The sequence below is a fragment of the Ammodytes marinus genome (assembly GCF_949987685.1).
Source record: "Ammodytes marinus genome assembly, chromosome: 8".
NCBI classification, from domain to species: domain Eukaryota; kingdom Metazoa; phylum Chordata; class Actinopteri; order Uranoscopiformes; family Ammodytidae; genus Ammodytes; species Ammodytes marinus.
The window spans coordinates 9,681,591-9,707,308 of record NC_137212.1 but is presented as its reverse complement, the minus strand read 5'-3'; the positions used below and the strand labels follow the sequence as shown (position 1 = coordinate 9,707,308).

At 39.8% G+C, this 25,718-nt stretch overlaps 1 protein-coding gene across 1 annotated transcript; it reads right to left on the bottom strand.

Annotated features, from left to right (window-relative positions):
- Positions 1-4,422: 4,422 nt before the first annotated feature.
- LOC307253983 (uncharacterized protein) lies at positions 4,423-24,471 on the bottom strand (the record flags this gene model as incomplete). The annotated part of the gene is made up of 9 exons (XM_080032206.1): positions 4,423-4,951; positions 5,119-5,285; positions 5,436-5,497; positions 5,625-5,708; positions 5,928-6,014; positions 19,232-19,416; positions 20,193-20,359; positions 23,387-23,448; positions 24,371-24,471. 9 exons carry the CDS (start codon positions 24,469-24,471, stop codon positions 4,736-4,738), a joined length of 1,131 nt encoding a protein of 376 aa, XP_079888332.1. The 3' UTR covers positions 4,423-4,735.
- Positions 24,472-25,718: the final 1,247 nt, after the last annotated feature.

The window sequence follows — 25,718 nt, the reverse complement described above, 5'->3', positions numbered from 1 at the left end:
TGCAATTAACATTATTTTCATATGAAATGTTCAAAAAATTAATCTCAAATTAGTTTGGTTCTGCGTCCTGGCACCCTACCATGTGAAGTAGGGGTCAGCTGAGTGTTAGCTAGGAGAACATTGAGTGCTATTTATGGTCATGAATGTAACTAATGTCATTATGTCATACTCCTTTGTGCTCATTCTTAAAATTAACATCATGTGGATATAATTGTATTGGCTTTCCACAATATCCCCCTTGTAAAAGAAGATCTGTTTACCACTTACATAGCAACTAGTTTAAATAACATTTTACTCTTTATTAGACTGTTAGTCAGACTGGACTAAAATGGTACAGGGTGGTGTTCTGATGCATTCCAAGGAATAATTCTCTTTACATTTCTCTTAACATTGTCCCATTCAAACTATCTTATGAGGAAAATAGTTCAGTAATATATAGTAGTAATATTGATTCTTTGTAGTTTGTTCTTTCTGGGAAGAAATGTTACTGTTTAATGCTTTAAAAAACACAACTTAAGTTTAATTTGTCTCTATTGAACTGTAGTGGTGGTAAATGGATCATTTAGAACATCAGTAGATAGAATGAAAAACTATCAAGGAAACATTTCCTTAACCAGAAAAACAGTAAAACTTGTTAACTTTTGGCAATCCTGACAAGGGAACTCTTTTACGAATTATCTGAGAAGGGAAGGTCGATGTGAAGGAACAATTCTATCACAGTGTTACTTTGACACTGGAGGCCATGGCTCCTAACTTTCAGTCAATGTTGGGTTATGTTGTATAGATTTATATATATATATATACAGTATCTCACAAAAGTGAGTACACCCCTCACATTTCTTCACGTTTTTCTTTATATCTTTCCATGGGACAACACTGAATAAATGACACTTTGATACAATGTCAAGTAGTCAGTGTACAGCTTGTATAACAGTGTAAATTTACTGTCCCCTCAAAATAACTCGACACACAGCTATTAATGTCTAAACTGCTGGCAACAAAAGTGAGTACACCCCTTAGAAAAAATTTACAAATTGGGCCCAAAGTGTAAATATTTTGTGTGGCCACCATTATTTTCCAGCACTGCCTTAACCCTCTTGGGCATGTAGTTCACTAGAGCTTCACAGGTTGCAACTGGAACCCTCTTCCACCCATTTATGACAGCATCACAGAGCTGGTGGATATTAAAGACCTTGCGCTCCTCCACCTTCTGTTTGAGGATGCCCCAAAGATGCTCAATAGGGTTTAGGTCTGGAGACAGGCTTGGCCAGTCCATAACCTTTACCCTCAGCTTTTTTAGCAAGCCACTGGTCGTCTTGGAGGTGTGTTTGGGGTCGTTATCATGTTGCAATACCACCCTGCGGCCCAGTTTACAAAGGTTGAGTGCACGTGGTCAGCGTCGTACACAGAGGTTGGCTTTGGAAAATAGACGTAAGAGTGCTGCCAGCATTGCTGAAGGGCTTGAAGGGGTGGGGGGTCAACCTGTCAGTGCTCAGACCATACGCCGCACTCTACATCATACTGGTCTGCATGGCTGTCATCCCAGAAGGAAGCCTATTCTAAAGAATGATGCACAAGAAACCCCACAAAAAGTTTGCTGAAGACAAACAGACTACGGACATGGATTACTGCAACCATGTCCTGTGGTCTGATGAGACCAAAATACATTTATTTGGTTCAGATGGTGTTAAGAGTGTGGAGCGGCAACCAGGTGAGGAGTACAAAGACAAGTGTGTCTTGCCTAGAGTCAAGCATGGTGGTTGGAGTGTCATGGTCTGGGGCTGCATGAGTGCTGCCAGCACTGGGGATCTACAGTTCATTGAATTCTAACATGTACTGTGACATACTGAAGCAGAGCATGATCCCCTCCCTTCATAAACTGGGCCGCAGGGCAGTACTGCAACATGATAACGACCCCAAACACCCCTCCGAACGACCACTGGCTTGCTAAAGAAGCTGAGGGTAAAGGTTATGGACTGGCCAAGCATGTCTCCAGTCTTAAACCCTATTGAGCATCTTTGGGGCATCCTAAAACGGGAGATGGAGGAGCGCAAGGACTCTAATATCCACCAGCTCCTTGATGTCGTCATGAATGGGTAGAAGAGGGTTCCAGTTGCAACCTGTGAAGCTCTAGTGAACTACATGCCCAAGAGGGTTAAGGCAGTGCTAGGAAATAATGATGGCAAAACAAAATATTGACACTTTGGGCCCAATTTGGACATTTTTTCTTAGGGGTGTACTCACTTTTGTTGCCAACAGTTTAGACATTAATGGCTGTGTGACGAGTTATTTTGAGGGGACAGTAAATTTACACTGTTATACAAGCTGTACACTGACTACTTGACATTGTATCAAAGTGTCATTTATTCAGTGTTGTCGCATGGAAAGATATAATGAAATATTTGAAGAAATGTTAGGGGTGTACTCACTTTTGTGAGATACTGTATATATGGTTTTAGTTCATCCATGGCAGGCATTCTCCACATCAAAGATAATATTCAACTTTAATGTTGAGACTTTCGAAAAAAGTTGAGACTATCAAAACAAGTACCCCTCCCTAAGCTCCAACCTATTTTCTTTTCACAGTGGCCCTAAAAAATAGGGCACACATGCAGCACAATGTGAACCTTTTTAAAAAAATGCAACAAGTTTTCCAATAGGTGACATTTCACATCAAGGTGATATTTAGCAATATTAGCAAACTCACTTAAGATGAAAACCAAGGTCAACATTTTTAAACATTTATTGATTTGTGGCCAATAGGAGTCAGATAGGCATTTACCAACTATCACCATCTCCATAGCCAACAATCACATCAATTCGGCATTTGGGAACCATTGGTATATATTTGGATTCACTTTTCTGTGTGGTTCAGGAATATTCAATTTTTCCTCTCCTCTAATATATGGCTTGGTCTACCAAACCACAGAAGACTGAATGAAATATCAAAACTCTTTCGCCGCTAAATGCTCCATGATTTTCATTCCACTCTGTGTATGTGCCATTTGGAAGAAAAAGAGGTAGAGAACAGGCTTATGTTGAAAAACAAGGCAGAGGCTTAACCATAAAGTAATTGAGTGGGCCATTAAATACCAAAACAATTAACCTTGATCGGTTCGGATGATTTGGGAAAATATGAGATTTCTCACAAAATTGTAAAAGAAACAAGGAACTTCAGTCCTGTAAACTACACACATACCTGTCAGATGTTATTTACAATGTGTCAAAACCTATATGGTAAAACAGGTATTACATACAATGATTGCTATGCTTGGATGGAGATAGAAATGCCAAACGTTAACTATGCAGAGGGAGGATGCATTATGAGATATGCATCAGTGCTGATGAACAGCTGTTGTCCACCTGACACTGGCTCCACTCTATACTACACTATCTGAGTACACAAAGCAGACATTCAGCAACATTTTGTACTCTGCCCACGGTGAAAAGCACTTTACCAAAGCATTCACAATGGCGATATGTTACCATTTCTATGAGAACAACGTGAAGCAACACCATCACTGTAATCAATGTCATTATTACCCAAGGGCTAGAGGGTTTTTGATAATCCCACTATTATGTCCTTTCTCTGTGCTTGGTTTATAGACAGTGGTGCACATGCTGCAGCCTGGTAGCAGCCTTCCTTTCATTTATTATCTGCAGTTGAAGGCTAGTGCAAACAGTTGCTATGGTAACGACACAGTTTTATTGATCTTCCTATTATGTTATTTTTGCTGGTGGATCATCTCTTTGTGCTCCCTGTTTGCCAATAAGATATTTCTCATTGAACAAAATATGTCTCAAAAGCTCACTGGGTTATTTATGACTAAGAGCACAGCTGTTTCCTAGGTGAATAACAGTGCCCACATTGGCTGCAGAATAGCTCATAATACAGAGCAAATATGTAATCGTCATTATTTTTATATCTGATAATCTGTGCGGTGAAACAACCGTGTATAGACTTCAGCTGACCATATATTTACATTTGATAAGTTTATATTTTATAATAGTCCTGGGACGAATGAGATACTTCAAAATACCCATTGTGGAGGATTTAAGTGTCATGAAAGGTCAGAAGTTTGTTTTGTTTTTTTGTGATGTTTTGTTTATAAGTATCCCGATCTGATCAACTTGAAGGTCAAAATCATTTCCAAACCATCATTTTGTTTAATAAAGACAACACATTTTTGCATCTTTTTTCACCAAATAATTTATGTCCTGATATATGTTACAAAAGACAGTGATAAACATATTATAATATTGCACATGTAAATGCACATTTATTCAAGTTTGTTTGGTAAAAAACACAACAACTATATTACAAGCAAATAAATACAAATAAACAAAATATCATATGGTAACCTTTATGCCTCTTCACAAACAGAGCAATATTTGGACAGAGGGACATTGCACATCACAACAAGAGGTTTGCCTCACGGTGACGGCACGGCACAATCCCTGTCCTCCTGCATGATCGTCACTCAGTGTGTTACACTTTCACTTGACTTAGCTGTCAACACATCTGTATTCACACAACAGTCCACATGAGACAGAATCACTCCTTATCTTCGAGTGGACTGTGTCTTCAGAATACGGGCATCTTCTGCTGCTCTCGAGACTCTGTCTGAACCCACGTCCAGCGTCTCGATGCAGCACCTAATGCCGTGCATCTCTTGCCTTCTTAACCTTAAAAGCTAAGATCGCTAACAATCTTCCATAGGCTAAAGGAAACATGTCATGCCGTTTTCCCCTGCCGGGGCTGCTTGCTGGCCTTGGTGCATGGTTTGGCTTGGCACACTAGATCCCTGTAGGCTGGAGAGCGGAGGAAGCGAGGGTAGCAGTCTTTGGCCATGAGCATGTAGATCCTGTACTGGGCCAGGTCGAAGCAAGAAGTTGACGGCGCCAGCATGTTGGCTTTGGTGATGTCACGGGTTTCGTGGTCAATGTTAATCTGGTGAGAGATGGGACAGGAGACAGCATCAGATTAGTATGAGTTATTTTGGGTTCATTCTGCAGAGATCAGTGCCTTTAAGCACAATGTCGTACTAAAAATCAATGTTTAAATGTTAAAGCTATACGGTACAATGGGCGGTTTTTTTCTTTTAGATGTTTTCTCACCTCCCGGGGGGCGTCGCTGCCGATGAACTCATCATAGATCTTCTGGGCTTTGGGTTGCAGTTTTGCAGGAGACTTGGTACTCCTGTAATCCTCACAGGCAAAGTAGAATGCAATGTTCTCCTCGCTGAACTCAGATACCAGGAAGGCTGTGAAGGCACACATTCCACCTGAGGAAAGAGAGACAATTGTATAAGTTATTGTATATAATGTTCCGCGTGGGCTGCATGTGTCTCTGTAGTATGTGTTTATTTGTATTTGAATGTCATTTATTGTGTGAATTTTTTTTAAAGAATGAAAATCTATATGCATTTACTTACATTTGCTGGACAGCAGTTTTTCAAAGGACTGTTTCCACCTTTGGCATTCTTCCAAGGTTGGCCTAAAAATAGATGAAGCAAGTTCAGATTAAAACCCAGAATTTCAAATCAAGCTTGCAGCAACAATCCATGTAAAAATGAATTAAATAAATAATGAATAATAAAAAGTAAAATATTTGTGATACTTACTTGTTTTGCCCTATTTTGCAACCGGAAAGATTCCAATTTTGTTTTTGCAAAATGCTTCCCAGCCTTGCTTTCAGCTCCTTGGCCCTGCCAGGACAAAATAATAGTTTAGATTGATTTTTCACAGAACATTGATTGCACACGCACAAGCAGGCATTGTTAAGTATAAGACAGCTCAGCATTAGGGAATGAGTGAGTGCAAAGTCTCAATTTAACACACGCAGTTTTCTCAAATGCTCTTTCACATCCTGTAATCCAAATCACCAAACATCAGCCATGTTGCGGTTTGTACACAGCTCCATTTACCTTTCCAAGCAGCAAGTAGGCAGTGATGCTAGTCCTTTACACATAGTGGCAGGTTGAGCGGGCGTAGTGCCTTGGTCTTTTGGTGGTTAAGTATCCGTTTAGTAGAGCTCAGTAGGGAGTAAGATTGTGTTTGTGCCTGAACAGATAGTGGAACAGAGGCTTTATAGTCCTACTTCCCCTAGTGCTGACGCATCAGCATCAGTCTCAGCCAATCCCAGAGTAGACAGAGAGCAAGAGGATGGAGAGAGAGACAGAGAGAGAGAGAGAGAGAGAGAGGGGGGAGACAGACGATAAAGTCAGATGATGGGAGGAGGATATGCAAGGACGGTACCGGGAAATTATCGTCAAATGAGCCTTGGATTTGCTCAGCTGTTTGCATTTGCTGGTAGAAATACAGCAGTGACTAATTTTGTATTTTTCACCTACCTCTTTCTAAATAACTTATTTACACACATTGAAGTAGAAAATAAACCTCCATCCATTGTGTACTTTAACAAGTAAGCTATTTTTTAGATATGTTTAACCTCCTTTGTTAGGACTGTCTTCATCCGGTTACGTCTGCACCAGAGCACCATACATAGGGCTCTGTCCCGCCCATATCAGATAAAACCAATTGAAACGTAGCTCAGCATTTTCTGCCATATTTAATGAGCTTCAATAGAGAGTGTCCAGACCAACAGGCAAAGCAAATTTTATTTGCCAGCGGCAGGTCTGGATTTCCAAACTAATATCGCTGCTGTTCACAGAAAAAACACAATTGATGAAGTAGCCAAGATGATAAGAACCGTTAAAGCAATAGACACAATCCCACTTTGCCTCTGTATGGGCCTGGTGAAAGTGTGATGGGAAGGAAAAGTTCCACTATGGTTAATTATATTACTGTAAGCAGGCTGGATGGACAGACAACTGCTTGAAACAATAAAGCCAAGGCAGGGCCGTTTCCCATATGGCGATATGCTGGATGCTTATCAAGGTTGTGTTTGCCAAATGATTCAGACAACTGAAGGGCCATTAGATTATGTAAGGCAAAACTTGTCTGAAGACTGGTAAGCAGGGAATACATGTATTGCCCTGCTTAACAGTTGGTATACTTCCACAAAATAGCAGCCAGTGGTTTTCAGGAAATAGAGCAGGACCTCTAGCCACTATTTACCAAATGACAGTGGAAGCATTGTATTGCAGCCATTTTGTAAGTCTACCACCACAGGCATTTCCAGGAATTGAATCCTTATCCTCATAATAGCATGCTTTAATTCCCATAATTTTTTTTGATCATCAGATGTCTTTGATGGTGATATGTGTGGATCACTTCCTAAGACTGAGCTACCAAGGAAGGGTTTATTTGTATTTGTATATTTGTTTCCCTTTTAACTTCACAAGATTTTACCAACCTTCAATCAAGATGTTTATCACCAAAGCTTACCTAAAGCCTAACCATAAATGTGGAAGATTGAGGTAAAATTCATTTATCATTTCTGGAATAGCTTCTGTACATAGTTCCCATCCCAACTACCGCTAAAGCAATTTTGTCTGGACGAAGGATGACCCCGGGCGAAAAAGGAAACTGTGCAAATGGCACTGTCTGTCATGCGTTAACCTGGAGATCACAGTGTACAAAGTCCAGGGAACACTTGGTTAAGTCAGCTAATGTAATGTGTATGGGAGGAAAGATAACTGCACAGGGATGGTCTAGCCTGACCACATTCAATGTTCTGGGGAGGATTTAATTGCACCACTTATGGCCAGGAAAGAACAAAGGTTTGGTGGAGAAGCCTTGGGGCTCCTGCCCAACCACTCAGCAGTTCATATACTGAGACTGTGATGTCAGCACACTTGTGCAAACTGTAATTGCCAATGTCACAAAGCAATCGGAAGTGAGAGAATAGAAGAGCGCGGTGACTGAAATAAACGGTGTACTACCTTTGAGCAAAGAGCTTCTGTGGAAGCTGGGAAGCCACTGTCCTTGAAGCTGGCTTATGCAACCCACACACTGCAACAATTTCATGAAACTGCCTACATCGGTATGCACGTTTTATTATACAACAACTGTGACAATGGAAACACTCAAAATTTAAAGTGCACAAAATATGCTTTGACACGGTAAAGGTTATGATGAGGCTGTCTGATATTCTGGGAAACATGAACATACAGTAACACTGATGGGCTATGTGAGATAACGCTGTGAGAGAAGCCTTTGTCAACAGACTTCTCTGAAAAACTGTTCTGGTGAATTTAAACTCCTATCTGAGATAAAGCAACGTACTGATACATTTTCCATGGGCTAAAAAAAGGATGGGCGCTATAATACTCTCTTTGTTGAAGTGTGATGTTCTTAGTTTTTTATGTTGTTTTGAAGCTTTTCATATAGTGTCTTTTACTAGTTTTCAGTCTGATTTTAAGAAAGGATAGTCAGACCAAGTACCTGCAATGCTCTACTGTTTTAATGCATTTACAATGAGTGCATTCAGATTTCACTTGAATAAGTTTAATGTTTTCTGCAACTGCACCCTTTTTAAACAGCCAACTAAGACGGTGTGTAGTACTGCAGTACGAGGTGAACAACCTCGTCATCTAAAACACCATTTAACTTTACCACCGAGTTTAATTCATTTTTTACCAAGAACAAATCTACATCTTCAATTGTGTTTTCCAATTTACAAAATGAGACTCATAAGGACACATTTTAACCGTTATTGAATGGTCAATCAGGGTTTCAGTTTCATGTTTTGTGGACTCATTTTATGTATATGTGTTCAGCTGTCTGCCATCACTGGTTACCCATTGGCTCTAGGTTGAATGAAACTGTGGGTTTTAGTCTCTGACCAACTATTGGGAAAGATGAATATCTTGCAGTACTATCTTCCCTTGTTAGTGATAAGAGGAATCTCCATTCACAAACAGCTGAAGAGTTAAACCAGTATCTTGTGTCTACATGTTAAACCTGGTTATGGTAAAAGCCCCCTAGAATTTCCACCCTCGCAGCAAATCACTTTGGATCAACAGATAAAGGGGCCTAATAGTGTGTCAACATGTGACATATACAGACAGTTAACGGTCTGAAAGGCTTAAGAAGGGAAATTATATGACTTTTGGTGTACATATTTTTTATAAATGCCTCAGACAACAGTTTGTTGCTCAATACTTCAATATGAGAACACCGAAAACTTATTTTGAAGAATCGCACCAATGCAACCCTTCACCAGGGCAATCCCGATAAACCGAAAGTGACATTTACCCGTATGAGTGATTTTCAACAGAAAGGTCATATCTCACTTCTATCTTACTTCACCGCCTCTGGGATTGAATCGGGGCAGAGGCCACTTTAGGACAGGTGCATCTCGGAGCCCTACTTTAGCTCAACCAACAATGGTATTATTAGCATTCAAACTAAGTCCATTACCTCACGCTACCTGAAATGATAAGTCCTCCTTCATCTCTGGCCGTCCATCTGGAGCCTGGTGAAGACCTTTCAGTAATCATTTGGGCTCAGCTGGGATGCAGGGGAAGCTCATTCTGTGCCCAGCATGCTCCACCTGGGTCCTGCTGCCGAGATGTGAAAGCAGGACTGGGATTATCCTCTCGACAGGGTATGCTGCTATGCCAACCGCTGTGAAGTATTGTCGCCACAAGGACAATGTCAAATAAAGCAGAAAGATGTCCTTGATACCTAACTTTCACCCCCCCCAAGTCAGTAATGGAGCAGCCCGAAACAAAGAGACCACCAACCAGCAGTAATAGCAAGTTATGTGATGGTAAATTACAAACTTGAGTCATTCTGTTATTAGCCATGATTCCTTCTGAGGTTAAGAGCTTACCATTAACATCCAAAGTAGGCCAGTGAGCTAATGAAATACATATTATGTGAAACTCAGATATTTCATTCATTGACTCACCTCAACACATGGCTAACTCACTATTTTCCACTGTGAAAATAATGAAAGCCATCAGGTCTGTAAATACAGAAGGAATTTGAAAACGGCAGGTTACTTATCATCACCTTACCAAAGTAAAACCACTGAGAGCTTTGTAAACTTGCTTCTCCCCTCTTTTGCCCCCTCTATCTATCTATCTATCTATCTATCTATCTATCTATCTATCTATCTATCTATCTATCTATCTATCTATCTATCTATCTATCTATCTATCTATCTATCTATCTATCTATCTATCTATCTATCTATCTATCTATCTATCTATCTATCTATGTCTGTCTGTCTGTCTGTCTGTCTGTCTGTCTGTCTGTCTGTCTGTCTGTCTGTCTGTCTGTCTGTCTGTCTGTCTGTCTGTCTGTCTGTCTGTCTGTCTGTCTGTCTGTCTGTCTGTCTGTCTGTCTGTCTGTCTGCCGATTTTGACTTGGTCTTAAACAGAAGCAAAAAACTTTCCTTTGATAAATAACATCATATTATTGAGTCAACATTGGAGTCAATATTAAAATCAGTTGAACATATTGTCACAGACAGTGCGGACATCTTGCTCCTTGTGGTCCTATTGATGATGCCGAAATATATATTGTGCAGTGTGGGACAACTAATTTCCACATACTCCAAACGGAAGGCTGCTTTCCTTTGTTTCCACTTTAAGCATTAACCAGCTGTTACATTTTCTTTGCTTTGAGATGCCCATCGCAAATCACTTCCACAATACAGAACGTATACATAAGGCTGTGGAACACCCCGAGCAGCTGCTCCGATTAACTGAACAAGATATATACTGTATATGTGTGCACCATCAGTCAGCAGACAATAAAACTTAATGGAAGCCAATGTGGAAAAGCTTGCAACCCGATCTCACGCCGAGGCGTGAGAAACACACGCATGGACCGGCGTCTAACTCACACGCCTTGCCTGACCAGGGCGTGTGAGTTACACGCGCACCTCCCGTAGTCAAAATGGCGGCCGCGGTTTTCCGTCAATGTTTTATCTATATTATAACCTCTCCCTGTCCCCTTGCCCTAACCCTAACCACCGAGGGGGCTGCAGCTAGATAGTATTGAAATGCTGGGAGAACATGTCGTGCTATTCCTGGGAGAACATGTCGGCCCCTGTTGGTGCTATTCCTCCGTTCATTTAGACTATTCCTCCATTCATTTAGACGGCGGGAGGTGCGCGTGTAACTCACACGCCCTGGTCAGGCAAGGCGTGTGAGTTAGACGCCGGTCCATGCGTGTCTATTAGACGCCTCGGCGTGATACCAGGTTGTAGAAACACTCTGTGCCTGAGGAAGTGATGAAAACACAGTAGAAGCAGTCATAACCCAGAAGGACAGCCCTTTATGTCTGACTTGTTTGTGTTTCTGTCCTGTAAGTGTTGGAGAAGAGAAGTTGAAATACAAAAAACAACAACAACATCCTAGTCTCATGTCAATGCCACAGGAAGTGTCTGCAATGTTTCCCGACACTCCGTGGTTTGTTTGTTTATTTTTTTCTGAAGGTCGATCAGGGAGGTGACTCAGTAAAGAGCACCAGGGCTGAGCTGAAAGCCTGTTCAAATGAATAGGTGTTTGGAAATCTCTTGATAGAAAGATGAAATCCCGGTAAATGACCGATAACGCAAAATATAATAAACGTTTCAAATGCATTCTGAACAAAATTGTTATTGCAGTTCTTATGTTTGTGCAGTTATAATTGTGAATTGATGGTTTTTGTAGTTGAACATAATGATTGAAGCAGTGCATGATAATGGCAGCTATAGTATGAATTATTTGGTAACCAAGGGGAACACACCAACCATCTTTTTGTCCAAAAGACAAAAAAACCAACAAGCATATTGAGCTCTATAGTTGCTTAAAGGATGATTCTGCGCCTTCGTCCTCGGAACGTGACATATCGTATAACAGCAACACCTTTGAATGAGGCAAAATTCTTGGATTGTTAATGGATCTGAAATTTCCACCATTATTTTCAGCGCATATATTTGAAATTATATGAAAAATTGTGTCTACGAAACCTTGGCTTAAGTGTAAAAAAAAAAAAACTTTGTTCACAAGATGTTGGGCTATGACAAGTGAGTTGTATTGGGAATGCTGAGTGTAACATTATTTTAGAATATAAAATCTTATATTCACAATTTGAATCCAAATTTGGGTTTGGAAAGTTTTTTTGAATTCTCTCAACATGAAGTGATGGTGTTTGGTCTCTTCTGTTGGAGTGCATCTGGCTGTGTCCACGTATGGAGCCTCAGGTTGCTCATCTGTCTGATCATCCTCTTGGGAGGAGAGGAACAGCCTGCCGCAGGCCAAGCCAGATGTTCACTGTGCCTGTTAAACAATAACCACTGGAGTGTGTTCCCCCTTCAGCAACACTGTGATCTTCTACTATTCCCAGGGCAGGGGATTGTTTAGTCAGGGGTCAACCAAGCCTATAATATGTACACTGTCCTGAGATCTGAAGTGAGAATATGTCTAAACCATTTCTATGTTTTTTTTTCCATTATAGTGGTGTTAGTGCAAAACAAAATCACCTCTGAAAGTTTTATTTTTAGATTGTTTTCTGGCTCTTCCCCTCTTATTTCCGATAACTTTTTTTTATAAAAAGTTCAATTACAGCCATTTGTGTATGTGATACTTTACTTGGTCAGCTTTGGACAAATCAATAACACAAATGTTGAAAACAAGTATTTTAGATCAAGTGGAATGTTTAAAAGGTTGTGCAGGTTTCCTCTCAGCTACAGTCTAACCCGTTGGTGGTCAATGAGTTGGTTTAGTGGTTTATTTGACCAGGTTAGCCTCATTGTGATAAAGATATATTTTCCAAGAGAGACCTGGCTAAGAAAGAGATAGTTACAGACACAGCATGAACTTAAATTGAGACCATTGCAAGTTCAAATGCAATTGAAGTGCAACAGGGAAAAATCCATTGCAATTATTTATTAAAAACATTTGTAAATGCCAATTCATGTGCATGAGTCTTTTTCTTTTCACATGGTAATCTGAAGGATCAATAGGTCCAGTCATTCCACAGCAAGCACACGTGTCACAGCACATGCTCTGTCAACGCTGAATGCTCTAAGTGTTTTTACAATATCATTAGAGGAGACAAGAGTGCCATTTTTAATGTCACGAGTACATTTTATTCAGTGCTGCGCCACATAACAGGGAATTAATGGGAGCAAAGGATGTCACGTTGTTTTGGAAGTCATGTGTCCTGATTTCATCTATGCCGGCACGTGCGCACTTCATTTTACTCCCAAACAACCTAAAACCCCTGTAGATTTATTATTATACCAATTCATTCTGCAATAATAATAAACGTTTTTAAGGTGTGGTGCATGGGTGTTGTTGGTGTTTCGGAAGTGTGTGTTGGACTGTGTTGGTCCGTAAGGAGAGAGAAGCACGGTTATCTGGATGAGCTGAAACTGATTTCAAGGACATGAAACGTGACACTCTCTCCAACAATACCACCATCCAGTAGGTTTAATGACTGTGACTTGTAGGTGGTCCTTTACAGGCAGAGCTTGATGCTGAGAAATCACTGATAATCATTAACATGAAGCTGAAAGGCTTCCCATCCCCCCTCCTTTTTTTCCTGCTAGACCCCTGTGTTGAGGTTGCGAAATGTCAGACCCAGACAACACCCGGACTGATATTTGACTCTTGTCAACATGACACACACACACACACACACACACACACACACACACACACACACACACACACACACACACACACACACACGCGCGCACACAAACACACACACACACACACACACACACACACACACACACACACACACGCATACACACAGTAAGAATGTACTTGCTGCCTTGGAGATCATAACAAACATACAGCACTGCCAATACCTGGGAGCAGCAGGTACTGTTATTCCCAGAGACTGTTGTTGTTGAATAAAAACAAGATGTAACAAACAAGTGGACAATCCAGCTGTATTGGAATATGGTAGTGTGGTTTTATAAGCATCTAAGGGGGTATGAAAGAGATATTATATCAAAAGTGTTGTTTTAATTCAATGGAACTTGAAATAGTAAACAGAATACATTGCTGCATTTGTTTATTTAATTATATATAGGAATTATGTAAGATAAGATAATATAATACTTTAGGCCTATTGTCCGTTTGCACAAACATTTTTCTTGCAGTACAACGTCCCAACAATTAAACATGAGGACATGGAACAACATTAAAAACATGAAAACAACAAGAATGAATAATTACAGTAATATGATGGGGGGTCCAGCCCTGCAATAGTAGCCATACATACTATGGGGTTAAAAGTCACTTATTTGCCTTCCTGTGCTGATTCAGCAGTGATATAGAGAAGGTGAAAAAATGAATGTTCAATGTGTTACAATATTGTAACACATCTAATGAAGCCCCACTGCACCTGGAGACAGTTTTGATGAGAGGCTCCATAGAGCTGCAATGGTTGTTCAAAATTGTGTGTGGGTGTAAAACTGCAATACAAGCCTCTGCACACTATACTGTAGAGTCATGTAATTGTGTTGGAAGCAAATAGACAAATTGAGAGTTATATGTACATCCTACGTCATCCCTGTTATGTGTGATTAAACCCACCTATTTGTCTGTTCTGGTTAGTGTTGAAACGTGGACAATCAAATTTGCTTGGTTGTTTTTCCTGCCCTGCTTCTGTTGTTTGTCTCAGAGCTGAACAGGAGGAGTAATCAACTGACCATCTCATCTTCCCCATGATCCATAGTCATTGCAGCGCTGCACCATGGGTATTGTGTTTACTATTGATAGAGACTAGATACAGAGAGGTACTCTAGAGCAGCAGGAGAGAGAGACAGATCATACTGAATACCGCATTTTCATTCCTGCCAATAAAAATAAAAAAACATGAAAAAAACCAGTATTTTTCTTTCTTGTTCTTTGCTTGAAGTCAGGTGAATGATGTCTATAGAGTATTTGAATTTGAAAATAATTGCTAAATTCAGAATCTGCATCTTTGTCATGATGAAGGTAAGGCCTTCTTTTATTATAAAATCATCTCTGGCCTCGTTGCTGTTTAGGAATAGTGCACGTGTTTGCCTTTCAGCTGGATTAACCCAATATGAACTACAGTGTATTCACGAGAGCACCAAGGCAGAGTCAGCATTGATAACAGACCCCAACCAAATGCAATGACCAAAAGCGCTTCACTCACTCGCTGACGTTTAATTACTTTACTGTCATTCACGCTCTGATAACCTCAGGTAAGTTGGTCGTCTCCATCACAACGTGCCGAGTCGATGCTAGGCTTGTGATCGCTTCAGCAGCGAGACATGTGTGGGCTTTGTTTACAGTCCACTGGCCCATAACGGCTGGTGTTGTGTCTGCTGGGCAGAGTGCTGCCCCACTTTCCACCCTCTCTTCATTCCCTGAGAGACCGACACATTGACGGCAACAGCAAATGTAATGGACGTGCCGATGTCCCAGATTCCTAAAAGAGAGCAGGTTTATTTTCTCGTGAGTGCTTTTGCTGCTATACAGAAACACTGCCATTAATGTTTTATTCAAATTCTATTTTTAGTGTTTTGATCCTTTTTTTGACTTAGCGTGACTCATCGCTGTTGAAGCAGATGCAACATCTTAACCAGGATGTGACATTTTTTTTAAAGGTGCAATATGCGCCTATACAGTTTTTTTATTCAGTTATTAGAATGTAGCCTATCTTAGAAAACGTTTACTTCTCTGACACACCCAAAGTTACATAGTGCACCTTTAGGTTTTAGATGTTGAGCAAAGGTCATTGTCATTTGTATAGAAATATTGGCCATTAGTCAGTTATTCAGATGTTTTAATTACATTGATTGTTTTCTTATGATACAGGAATCAAACATAACTATTAAATATATTTTACATAAAAAAATAAAATGATTAATAGATAGATGAACAATCCATTTGTGTCTGGTTTTATTGGAATTAGAATTGAGGTTAATCCGTCTGTCTGATCAGTGGATGAATGGATTTCACTAATACTCTTTCCAGTCTTCTGAGAATGAAGTATAGTGCTTACACAAGATAGGGACACAGATTCAGTTTTATTCGCAAACTAAGTAGATCACAGTTACACAATAAAGGGCAATATGTTGTTCAGCCAGTTGTGTTGTATATCCAACCGCCTGGCATTCACAGTACACATGCAGTAAAGAAAATATTTGTTTTTTTCCTAAAATACTCAGGAACTATTCTTAATTAGCTTATTCAGAGTAGTGCAAGTGCTGAGGGAGCACATTTTCAAACACAGACCTTTCTTTATCATAGCATTTAACATAGTTTACAAGTCAAATACTATCTAAATAGTAATTCTGAGTATTGCATCATGCTAAAAATACTTGTGCATATTTATTTACCACATTTTTCGACTCAATACAGATTATATGGGGGTCGAGCTGTGGCTTTCAAGCAGGATTGGGAGACCAATATTTAAAGACCAGGACACACCGGCCCGATAATCGCCGTCGTAGAGTTTCGAGGGGACAGGGACACGAATCTGTTTGGTGTGTGCCGTGAAATCGGTCGTCGTAGATGTCGTCGGGCATGTTCGTGTTCAATCGGCGGCGGGCAGTCTTTCAGTTGGAGCAATTTGATTTGTGGAGGGCTAGCGAATCAGTGAAGCCCGGAAGTGAGGCGGGTAGCACAAACAGCTAACAACAGTTAGCCGTTGTTTTAATGTGTTTGTTTGTTTCGTTCAGCGAGTACTCACATGCATCAACCCTTGTTGACTGCTCGACACCATGCTCGACACTCTCTGCTAAAAATGGTGCTCTTTATGGTCCATAAATATAAATACGTATTTCTATCTATGTTTATGGTCTAGAGAGCTGTACCATCATTTCCGGCTTCCGTATTTTTTCGGGCCACAATACAGATTAGCGCCGCCTGCTGTTATGGAGACATTACGTCCCGCGCAAGCGCAGAGCGTACGGAAAGTCAGCAGTCAGTTTGGTGTGTTCTTTGCACTTTTTCGGCCGTGACGGGAAGACTGGAGCTCCCTGAATCGGCAGTCTCCATTTTCGGGTAGTCGGACTGGTGTGTCCTGGCCTTAACAGATTTGATGCTTTTCCAGGCTTTCACCGCAGCCTTATTCAGTTGCTGTTTGTTTACTCTCTTCAGTCTCCCATTTAGCAGGTAAAATGCTTGCTCTATAGGGTTTAAGTCTGGAGATTGACTTGACCAGTCTAAAACCTTCCATTTCTTGACCCTGATTAACTCCTTTGTTGTTTTTGCAGTGTGTTTTGGATCATTATCTTGCTGCATTATGAAGGATCTTCCAATCAGTTTGGTTGCATCTTTCTTTAAATTGGCAGACAAAATGTTTGTGTAAACTTCTGAGTTCATTTAGCTGTTGCCATCATGTGTTACATCATCAATGAAGATTAATAAGCCCATCCGAGAAGAAGCCATGCAAGCCCAAGCCATGACATTGCCTCCACCGTGTTTCACAGATGAACTTGTATGCTTGGGGTTATGAGCAGATCCTTTTTTCTCCAAACTTTAGCCTTTCTATGACTTTGGTAAAGGTTCATCTTGACAACAACACAGTAACACAGCAAAATGAACTTAGAAGTCTACAGAAACATTATGTCTGCCAATTTAAAGAAAGATGCAACCAAACTGATTGGAAGATGCTCCATCATGCAGCAAGGTAATGACCCAAAAAAACTGCAAAAACAATAAAGGAGTTCATCAGGGGCAAGAAATGGAAAGTTTTAGACTGGACAAGTCAATCTCCAGACTTTAACCCTATAGAGCATGCATTTTACCTGCTTAAGAGGAGGCCGAAGGGTGTAACCCCCCAAAACAAACAGCAACTGAATGAGGCTGCGGTAAAGGCCTGGAAAAGCATCACAAAAGAAGAATGCAAAAGTTTTGTTATGTCAATGGGTCACGGGCTTGATGCAGTTATTGTAAGCGAATAATTTGCAACAAAATATAAAGTCTTATTCACTTTCATTTACTTTAAGTCTATCTGTTCCAATACTTTTGCTCACCTAAAAATGTGGTGTTCCTTTACAAAAAATGCTATCTTCTCAGTTGTGTATCAGATCCAGATATAAATACCTGGAAATTAAAGCTTAAATGTTGATCTATTGTCTCATATTCATATTTTGGTGTCAAACCCAAATATTTCCAGTCTACAGCAAAAATAAAGGAATTGGCCTCACTGTTCCGATACTTATGGAGGTGACTGTATATATATATATATATATATATATATACTAATTGAAAGCAAAAATTAACCCAACCCTTATATATTCCACATGTAATAAGATAGAATACCTGCAAGAGTTAACAATACACATAATCATGTAACCATATCAATATCTAGGTGCAATTACATTTGGCACAGTTTTGGATATAAGATGTTCAGCCACTGGACTGTTTTTTGTAAACACACAAACTACCAAAACAGGTTGAATCACCTGCATACAACAATGTCTATTTCACAAAGCATGGACGATAAGTAGAGGTAGTGCTGGGCGATAGGATGGGGGATATTTATCTGAACAGATTTCTTTCTTTCTTTATTACCAAATAACTCAGTACTTTTAGCGGAATAAAAACCAAAATAGGGTGTGTGGAGCCCCTGTTCAATCCAGTTTAACCAATGAATCTCCTTTCACAAGTCAATGGCTAGGATTATAAGTATGTTATTTATGCATGGATTGATGGAAATAAAATAAAAATTAGCGTTAGTTTTGAAATAAATAAAATAAATAAAAATTAGCGTTAGTTTTGAAATAAATAAAATAAATGGTCCAAAATCAAATGATCCATCTAAGAAGTTGGATTTATTTTTAAATAAAGTGCTAATAAGTCTTGGACATTGAAAAATGAAGTTGTTGCACTTCAGTTGGTACTGGCTTATGTGCTCTTCTTTGTTTCATTTTAAATAGTCTCTTTCCCCACAGTATACTTTTTAATCACATGTTATTGGTCTGATATCCAGTGTTGCATTTAGGGCACAGCCCTAGCACTAGTAAAACTTGGCTGAAATAATGTAAATTGTGATATATATATTGTTATGGCATGATATGTTAATTGTTATTGTAATCATATTTTCAGATGTATCGCCCATGACTAAGTAGAGGTAAAATGATTAACTTATCCTCAACCAATCTCCTTCTCTGCACTGTGTGTAGAGCAGTCCACAGAGACACGTCTTTTCTAGAGGGATTGCATGCATGGAGCTGGTGTAGACAAAGGAAACAGTCAAGCATGTCGCCCCATCCTTTCAGATTCACAGTATTAAGAGATGATTTCAAAGGGTTAATTAATGAAGTACACTACAGTAAAGGTCCAGTATTATGTCCTCTGTAGTCTTCATCAGATTTGGTCAGACAGACTTGCGTTGGCCTTTTGCATGCGTCCTGTTGACTATATCCTGGTACATCTTGGACCTGAGGAACCTTGGGTAGGAGTCCTTCTCCATGAGGCTGTAGACTTTAGCTTGGACATCATTGAGGCTGGTTGGGGACGGATCTCCCAGGCTCTGCTTGGTTTTTTCTCTGGTCCGGTAGTCAATATTTACCTATCGGGATAAGGAGAGCAAATATACATGTGTGTTACCCAAATAGCATTACCATAGTCATACTTAGTAACATCTCTCCAATTGCACTTGTCATTTCAAGTCTTCATATCCAAATCAATTCCAGATGAGATTCAAGAAAGTTTCATTTACACATTTTGCATCAGAGGTTACATGACATTGCATGCTTACTGAAATAGGTAGGCCTATCTAACTATGAAGAAAGACATCTCTGTCAACCATTCATCTGATCTACTTCACACTTAGTGGACATGTTGCTGAGGACACAAGGGAGTGCAGTGCTGAGCGTGGAGTTTTTTGGATTTGGGGTTCCGTAGAAAACCAGCCAACCAGACTTTGGTGTTGCGACTATCTGTGTTGTGACGTTACCGGTGCTTGGAGCCACCAAAAAGGACGAGAAAGATGCATATCATTTATACAAATTATCATAAGTGGTTTGACTGCCTAGCCGAATCAAACCTTAAACATAAAGTGGAAGATCAGAACCTGCTTTTTAGGCTACTTAGGAAATGCCAAATGACCTATTTTGTGGTTTTGCTCAGTGGTCTTGTCAACAAAACCCAGTTGATAATCAAAATCAGGAAATGCGGCTTAGAAAGATATGGGAGGTGGGTTGAAAGAGCAGGTCAGACCAATACTGTTCAAATGCTTCACAAACAATAAAATAACCTTAAAAAAAGTACTACATAATGTTACAAAACAATATCCCTATTATCATTAGGTAAATGGAAGCACAACTTAACACACGTCAGACACACCTCTCTTGGTGCCTGGCTATCGATGAACTCCTTAAATATCTTGTCTGCCCTTGACACAAGCTTGTTGGAGCTCTTGATTTTTTTGTATTCCTCACAGGCCATCCAGAACTCAATATTCTCGTCACTGAATTCTGACTTGAGAAATGTCCGGAAGGCAGCCAGGCCATCTAGAAAAAAAGGACAAATGAACCAGACGGTAAGGGAGGAGGTAAAGAACAACACAAACACTTCAAAATTGTGATATACTGTATAGTGCAGCTTGGTAACTATTTCTGTACATCGGCGGAGAACTTGTCTATTGATGTTTTGTTTTCCTTCAACTTATAGGAGCTTGATCCTGTGATTTGTAATATTACCCTTCATCCTATGTTGGTATATTTCCAGTTCGTACACACTCTTGTTCCCAGAAGCGGGAAACGGCTCTACTGATAAGAAAGCAAACAAAATACCCCCACAAAGAGATCCTGTTTTTCTTTCATCATCAGTCAAGATTAATGATCAATTAATGTGCGCCCGTTGACGATTACACAGAGGAAGGTCATGTTTTTCTATGGGCCTGTGTCGCGTTGACATGTTATTTCCATCCCTCTAATATCTGCTGTTTACCTAATAAAGCTGGGCTGAGCAGAGGGGATGGTCCATCTGTGCATATGCAATGATATTACTCATACAGAGAAACACACACACACACACACACACACACACACACACACACACACACACACACACACACACACACACACAACAAGGATCAGGTTTCCATGGGGCCAGGGCTGTACACCCGCTGTATGAAGATCTCCAAAATATATCTGGGAAGCAGACATCTTAGGCAACAGGGGGTCTTTAACCTTACAGTGTCTACTTGACTTGTTTATGACAATGACTTACTCCTTAGTGACCCACTTTCCAAAGCTCTCAGAGAGAGCGCAGATATTTGTTGAGAACGCAAACTTCTCTACTCTACAAGCTATAGACTTTTCTGGAAAAGAAAACACTCCTTGCATCTAGATCTGCATCAGCACTGGCTAAAACACTGTAAGAGCAGCGCCAATGAACAGAACTGCAAATACAGTAGATTGGTTTAGCGTGGTCTAAAATTGTTTTGGGGGTGCAACACATCTTAGATAGTTTTTGTTTATTACCTTTCACTTTGTTTATTGCTTATTGCCTTTTTAAATGCATCTGAAGCCGTTTGTAACATGTTTCTAAAAAGCACTTTATAAGGTTAATATTAAAGATCAGTCTTAAAAGGGCAACATGTCTGTAGCTTAGTAGTTTTCTGAGGAAGTGATGAATGAATCGGTTTGGATGTGTTACCTCAGACCAAGATGACAAAAAAGAGCCAGACTGATGATGGCAATGAACTCCACAGCCGGTTAACATGATTTTAGTAGGAAACCATTGGAGCAAGGGAACTCAATTAACCGACAGGAGACTTGTCCAGAGATGTGAGCTTAAATACATCAGAGCAATCAGAGCTGGGATTTATGAGGACAGTTGCGGGATCATGTGGCAAAGTAGGACCAATCAAGATGGACTTACAATAATAAGTTGTAGCTGTACGTTTAACACATGGCTCGGCTGCTATGCTAAGTTTGAATAAAATGTGTCTGAATGTCACTCAAACCAATAACAACCTCGGCTTGAATAAAAACTGTAACCTTGATACAATATGCGTCAGAAGCAAAGCACTAGTGCAAGTCATCCTCACACTATGTTCTTTCCCAAACCAACTATGTAACAGTTAACAGTGGGCACAGGTCAGGCCCCCAAGCAAGAACCAAATCAGCTTTGCACGCTGTCAGGTCTAGGCTTAATAGAATATCCCTTCCTTTAAATTGAATATTAGGGGCAATAATTTGGTGTCCCTACCAGGGAACATTGAGTGCTGTGTTCCCACTGCTTGTGTGTTTGTGTACATGCTCACCTTTCTAGTGCTTGGTCAATTGAAACAGGATATGCGGGTGTATCACTCTCTCTAATCTCGACCATGTAACATGCCCTTATGTTTTTTGTATCTACTGCTTAAGATCAAATCAGAATTGAAGATTATTAATATCTAATAAATAATACGATTTTACTGTCTTAGTCAAGAACAAAAATTATAATAATAAATAAGAACATTATACAAAAAAATGTGTTGTGTTGCATTGACGTAACCAACATGTTAAGAAATGTCAGAGACATCCATCAAAAATAAATTGGCGTAGCGAGGCAAAAAAAGGGTGTGAATGGAGATGACTAAGAAGAAGCTCACATTGGTAACACAAATATTGACTGCCTTGAGAACAAAAAACATGTAATGAAAATATACCAAATATCCCCTGGTTCCAGCATCTGTATGGTCAACATTTTGCTCCCTGTATCTTTTAATGGTATGTTTAATATATTTGAGTTTTGATCATTGGTAAGATGTACTGGGCATATGCACTATTTTGGAAGAACTAATTATGGCAATTAAATAAGCTTAATATTTTTAGTTTTGACTTCCCAGGAGAGTGTTTATATCAATGATATCAAGAGGAACCCATCTTTGTCACCTTGGGGTATTTACAGTTCATTAATCAAAATGCTTGGGTCAGGAATCTGAACACATAGGCTGCAGATACCCACATCAATGTGTGTGTCTCTCTCCCTCTGTGTGTGTGTGTGTGTGTGTGTGTGTGTGTGTGTGTGTGTGTGTGTGTGTGTGTGTGTGTGTGTGTGTGTGTGTGTGTGTGTGTGTGTGTGTGTGTGTGTGTCTGTGTGTGTGTCTGTGTGTGTGTCTGTGTCTGTGTGTTTATGGCCCATTTAATTGAAGAAATCTCACAATGTGGACATACCCTGAATCCACTTATTTTTCCAAGAACCAGACAACTCACTGAGTTTGATGTCGCTGATGCTACGTCACAAAGCGTGTTAGCGGTTATAAAATAAACTCATGCCCTGATTCTGCAGATGGATGTTTGTGTGTGAGTCTGTGCGATTGTGTGATCGGTCCAAGGGGAAGGTTACAGACCAGTATGTGACTCATTGTGCAGAATGGCAACCCAGAAATGAGACCCTTACATAAGATGTGCTTGGAGGAACAGAAATGTACTCTGCTAGTGCCGAGTACAAATAGAAACAATAACATTAAACAGGAATTGACTATTCTATTTCTGACGTCCCTTGTGCAGTAGGGGCTGTTCCCCCTGAAAAAAATACCCACTTACATTTGTGAAAGAGAAGATGATCAAATGATTCTGACCATCGAACAACCTCATCCGTTGACAGTCTGTGGGTGAGAAGTGAGATGGTTACCAACCACTGTGCTTTCATGCATTTATAACACAAGATGCTACTGTATGTATTATTGAAGAGCAACCTAGTTTAATGTATGATTAATATATTCATCCACTTAAGGATCTAAAGTAATTGTAATATGTATCTGTTCACATTTACAGAGTAAGGGCAGGACGAAGGCAGAAGAAATTACCTATCTTGAATACCAATGGGATAGCTACATTTACATGATCAAATGTATGATTTCATGTGTTTGAGCATGTTGCTGGGTTGCTTTGCATATTAATGGTTTCACTGATTGACCAATGTGGGGAAAACATTTCCTGAAAGTGATTAAAATACCATTGGTTTGCAATTTACCATCCATATCTAATGCTCGAAAATATTTGCACTAAGGTAAAGTATAACTCATAACTGACCTAATTTTTTTGAAAATGGCTGTGTCGAATCATGTGGCCGAAACATTAGGTAGCAAAAGATAACACCTGTTAAATCATACTAAGATACATGTCTAATTGGGTCATGCAACTGTTTGGTAAAATGAACAAGAAGAAGTTGATTTGACAAATAATCGTTAAAAAAAATTAACAGGCTTTCCAATGACATTGGAACAGGTCACATTTAAAAGAGATATGATCGACCACACACCTTTCTAAACATTTTCAAGTTAATGTTGCTAGCATACTGGCAGAATATTAATCACATTCAAAATTCTAAATACTAAAAATAGATAAAAAATTCTCAAAGAAGCTTTTCCATTCAATAGCTGGAGATATATTTAAATAAATGTTTTAACAAGTACAACATCCGAAAGCCAAGCATGACATCTACAATGTTCAGTTCATTTTTCATAACTTTAGTGTACTATGTCCCAAAGACATAGTACACATATTTCTTTTGTTTGTCAGACTCACTTCCGACACCTGGCTGTGGTTTCGTGAGCAGGAGGCAGGAACTCGGAGAAGTCACTGTTGGAGTCGGATTTGTTGGACAGGCAGCCTAGTCTGGTCTTCATGGTGAAGATCCTGCTGAAGAAGCACACACAATACTAAATGTTTTCTCCCTTTTACAGAGCACAGCTAAAACCCTACAACAAAGGATGGATACCTTCCATGTGTGCAGTGTGTGCAGAGGGTGACTCATGCGTGGGTGCACAGATATGTGTGTCATTTCAACCACAGAAACACTGGGAAGCAATGTGGTTACCAATAGGTTACAAGTAAAAACAAAACAAAACCAATTGCCAGATCTAGAAAATAAAGATGTGGGGCATGCAACCCAAACAGAGCATCAGCGATAATATGTAGTGTTGAGTCAGATTTCCCGGGACAATTGAAGGTTAAAGCTATAATAAGGAGACTACTGCCGTCATCTTCCAGCAGTTGCTAAGGTGGCTAATCGTATGTTTTAGATATTTAGACTATGTATGAGTTTGTAAATGTTATTAGGAGACCTGATGAATAAGCAATTGTAATAAACTGGATTCAGACAGATAAGGCCGACGGATTGGACTAGATGAGACTATATGTAGACTGCAGGTGCCACTCCATATGTAAAGTTTTGATTCAGTATGGCTCTGCCTCATTCAGAAGGGAGCCTCCGACATCCCTGATACCCACATTCATCTCCTGATAAGGTTTCTTATCAGTCTGAGCTCAGTGTAGTCTGGAGCATGAGAATAAAGTTGCAGTGCAGTTTGCAGAGCTTAAGAAAATCTCTTACATAACAACTCATGACTGTGGCTGAGTCCTGCAGAGGATGATATGTGGAGGCAGCACTGTCTCTAATACTTACATTTTGCTTTGGAGCTCTGTGCTTTGTGTATTTTATTTCAATTGATTTATTATATACTCCACTAATGAACAAGCTAAATGAAAGAATGAATACAAAATGTTCTAGTTAGGATATTTATTTGTTGGTTTTCAAGATGGCCCTCAATTATGATTATGATTGTACGAAAACTAGTTTTGAGAGCATCTCTCTTCACATTGTCTCCCGTTTAATGTTTTACGCTGCTGCTGTTTGTCAGTGTTCTGCCTCTGGGACACATGGGTCAATCTAGATGGGGCTTGACCAGAAAGATGCTCTATCACAGGCCAAACATTTCTGCAAAAATAGTTCGATTTCACAGGGGAAATAAATCATGGTAAATATTTCAGCGATGGAAAAACAGTTTCAATCTTGAAGTTGACGGGCCGTAATAAAATAAATTGAGGACTAATAAACAAATGAATCACTGAAAGGATTTAAACGTGTTTCTGA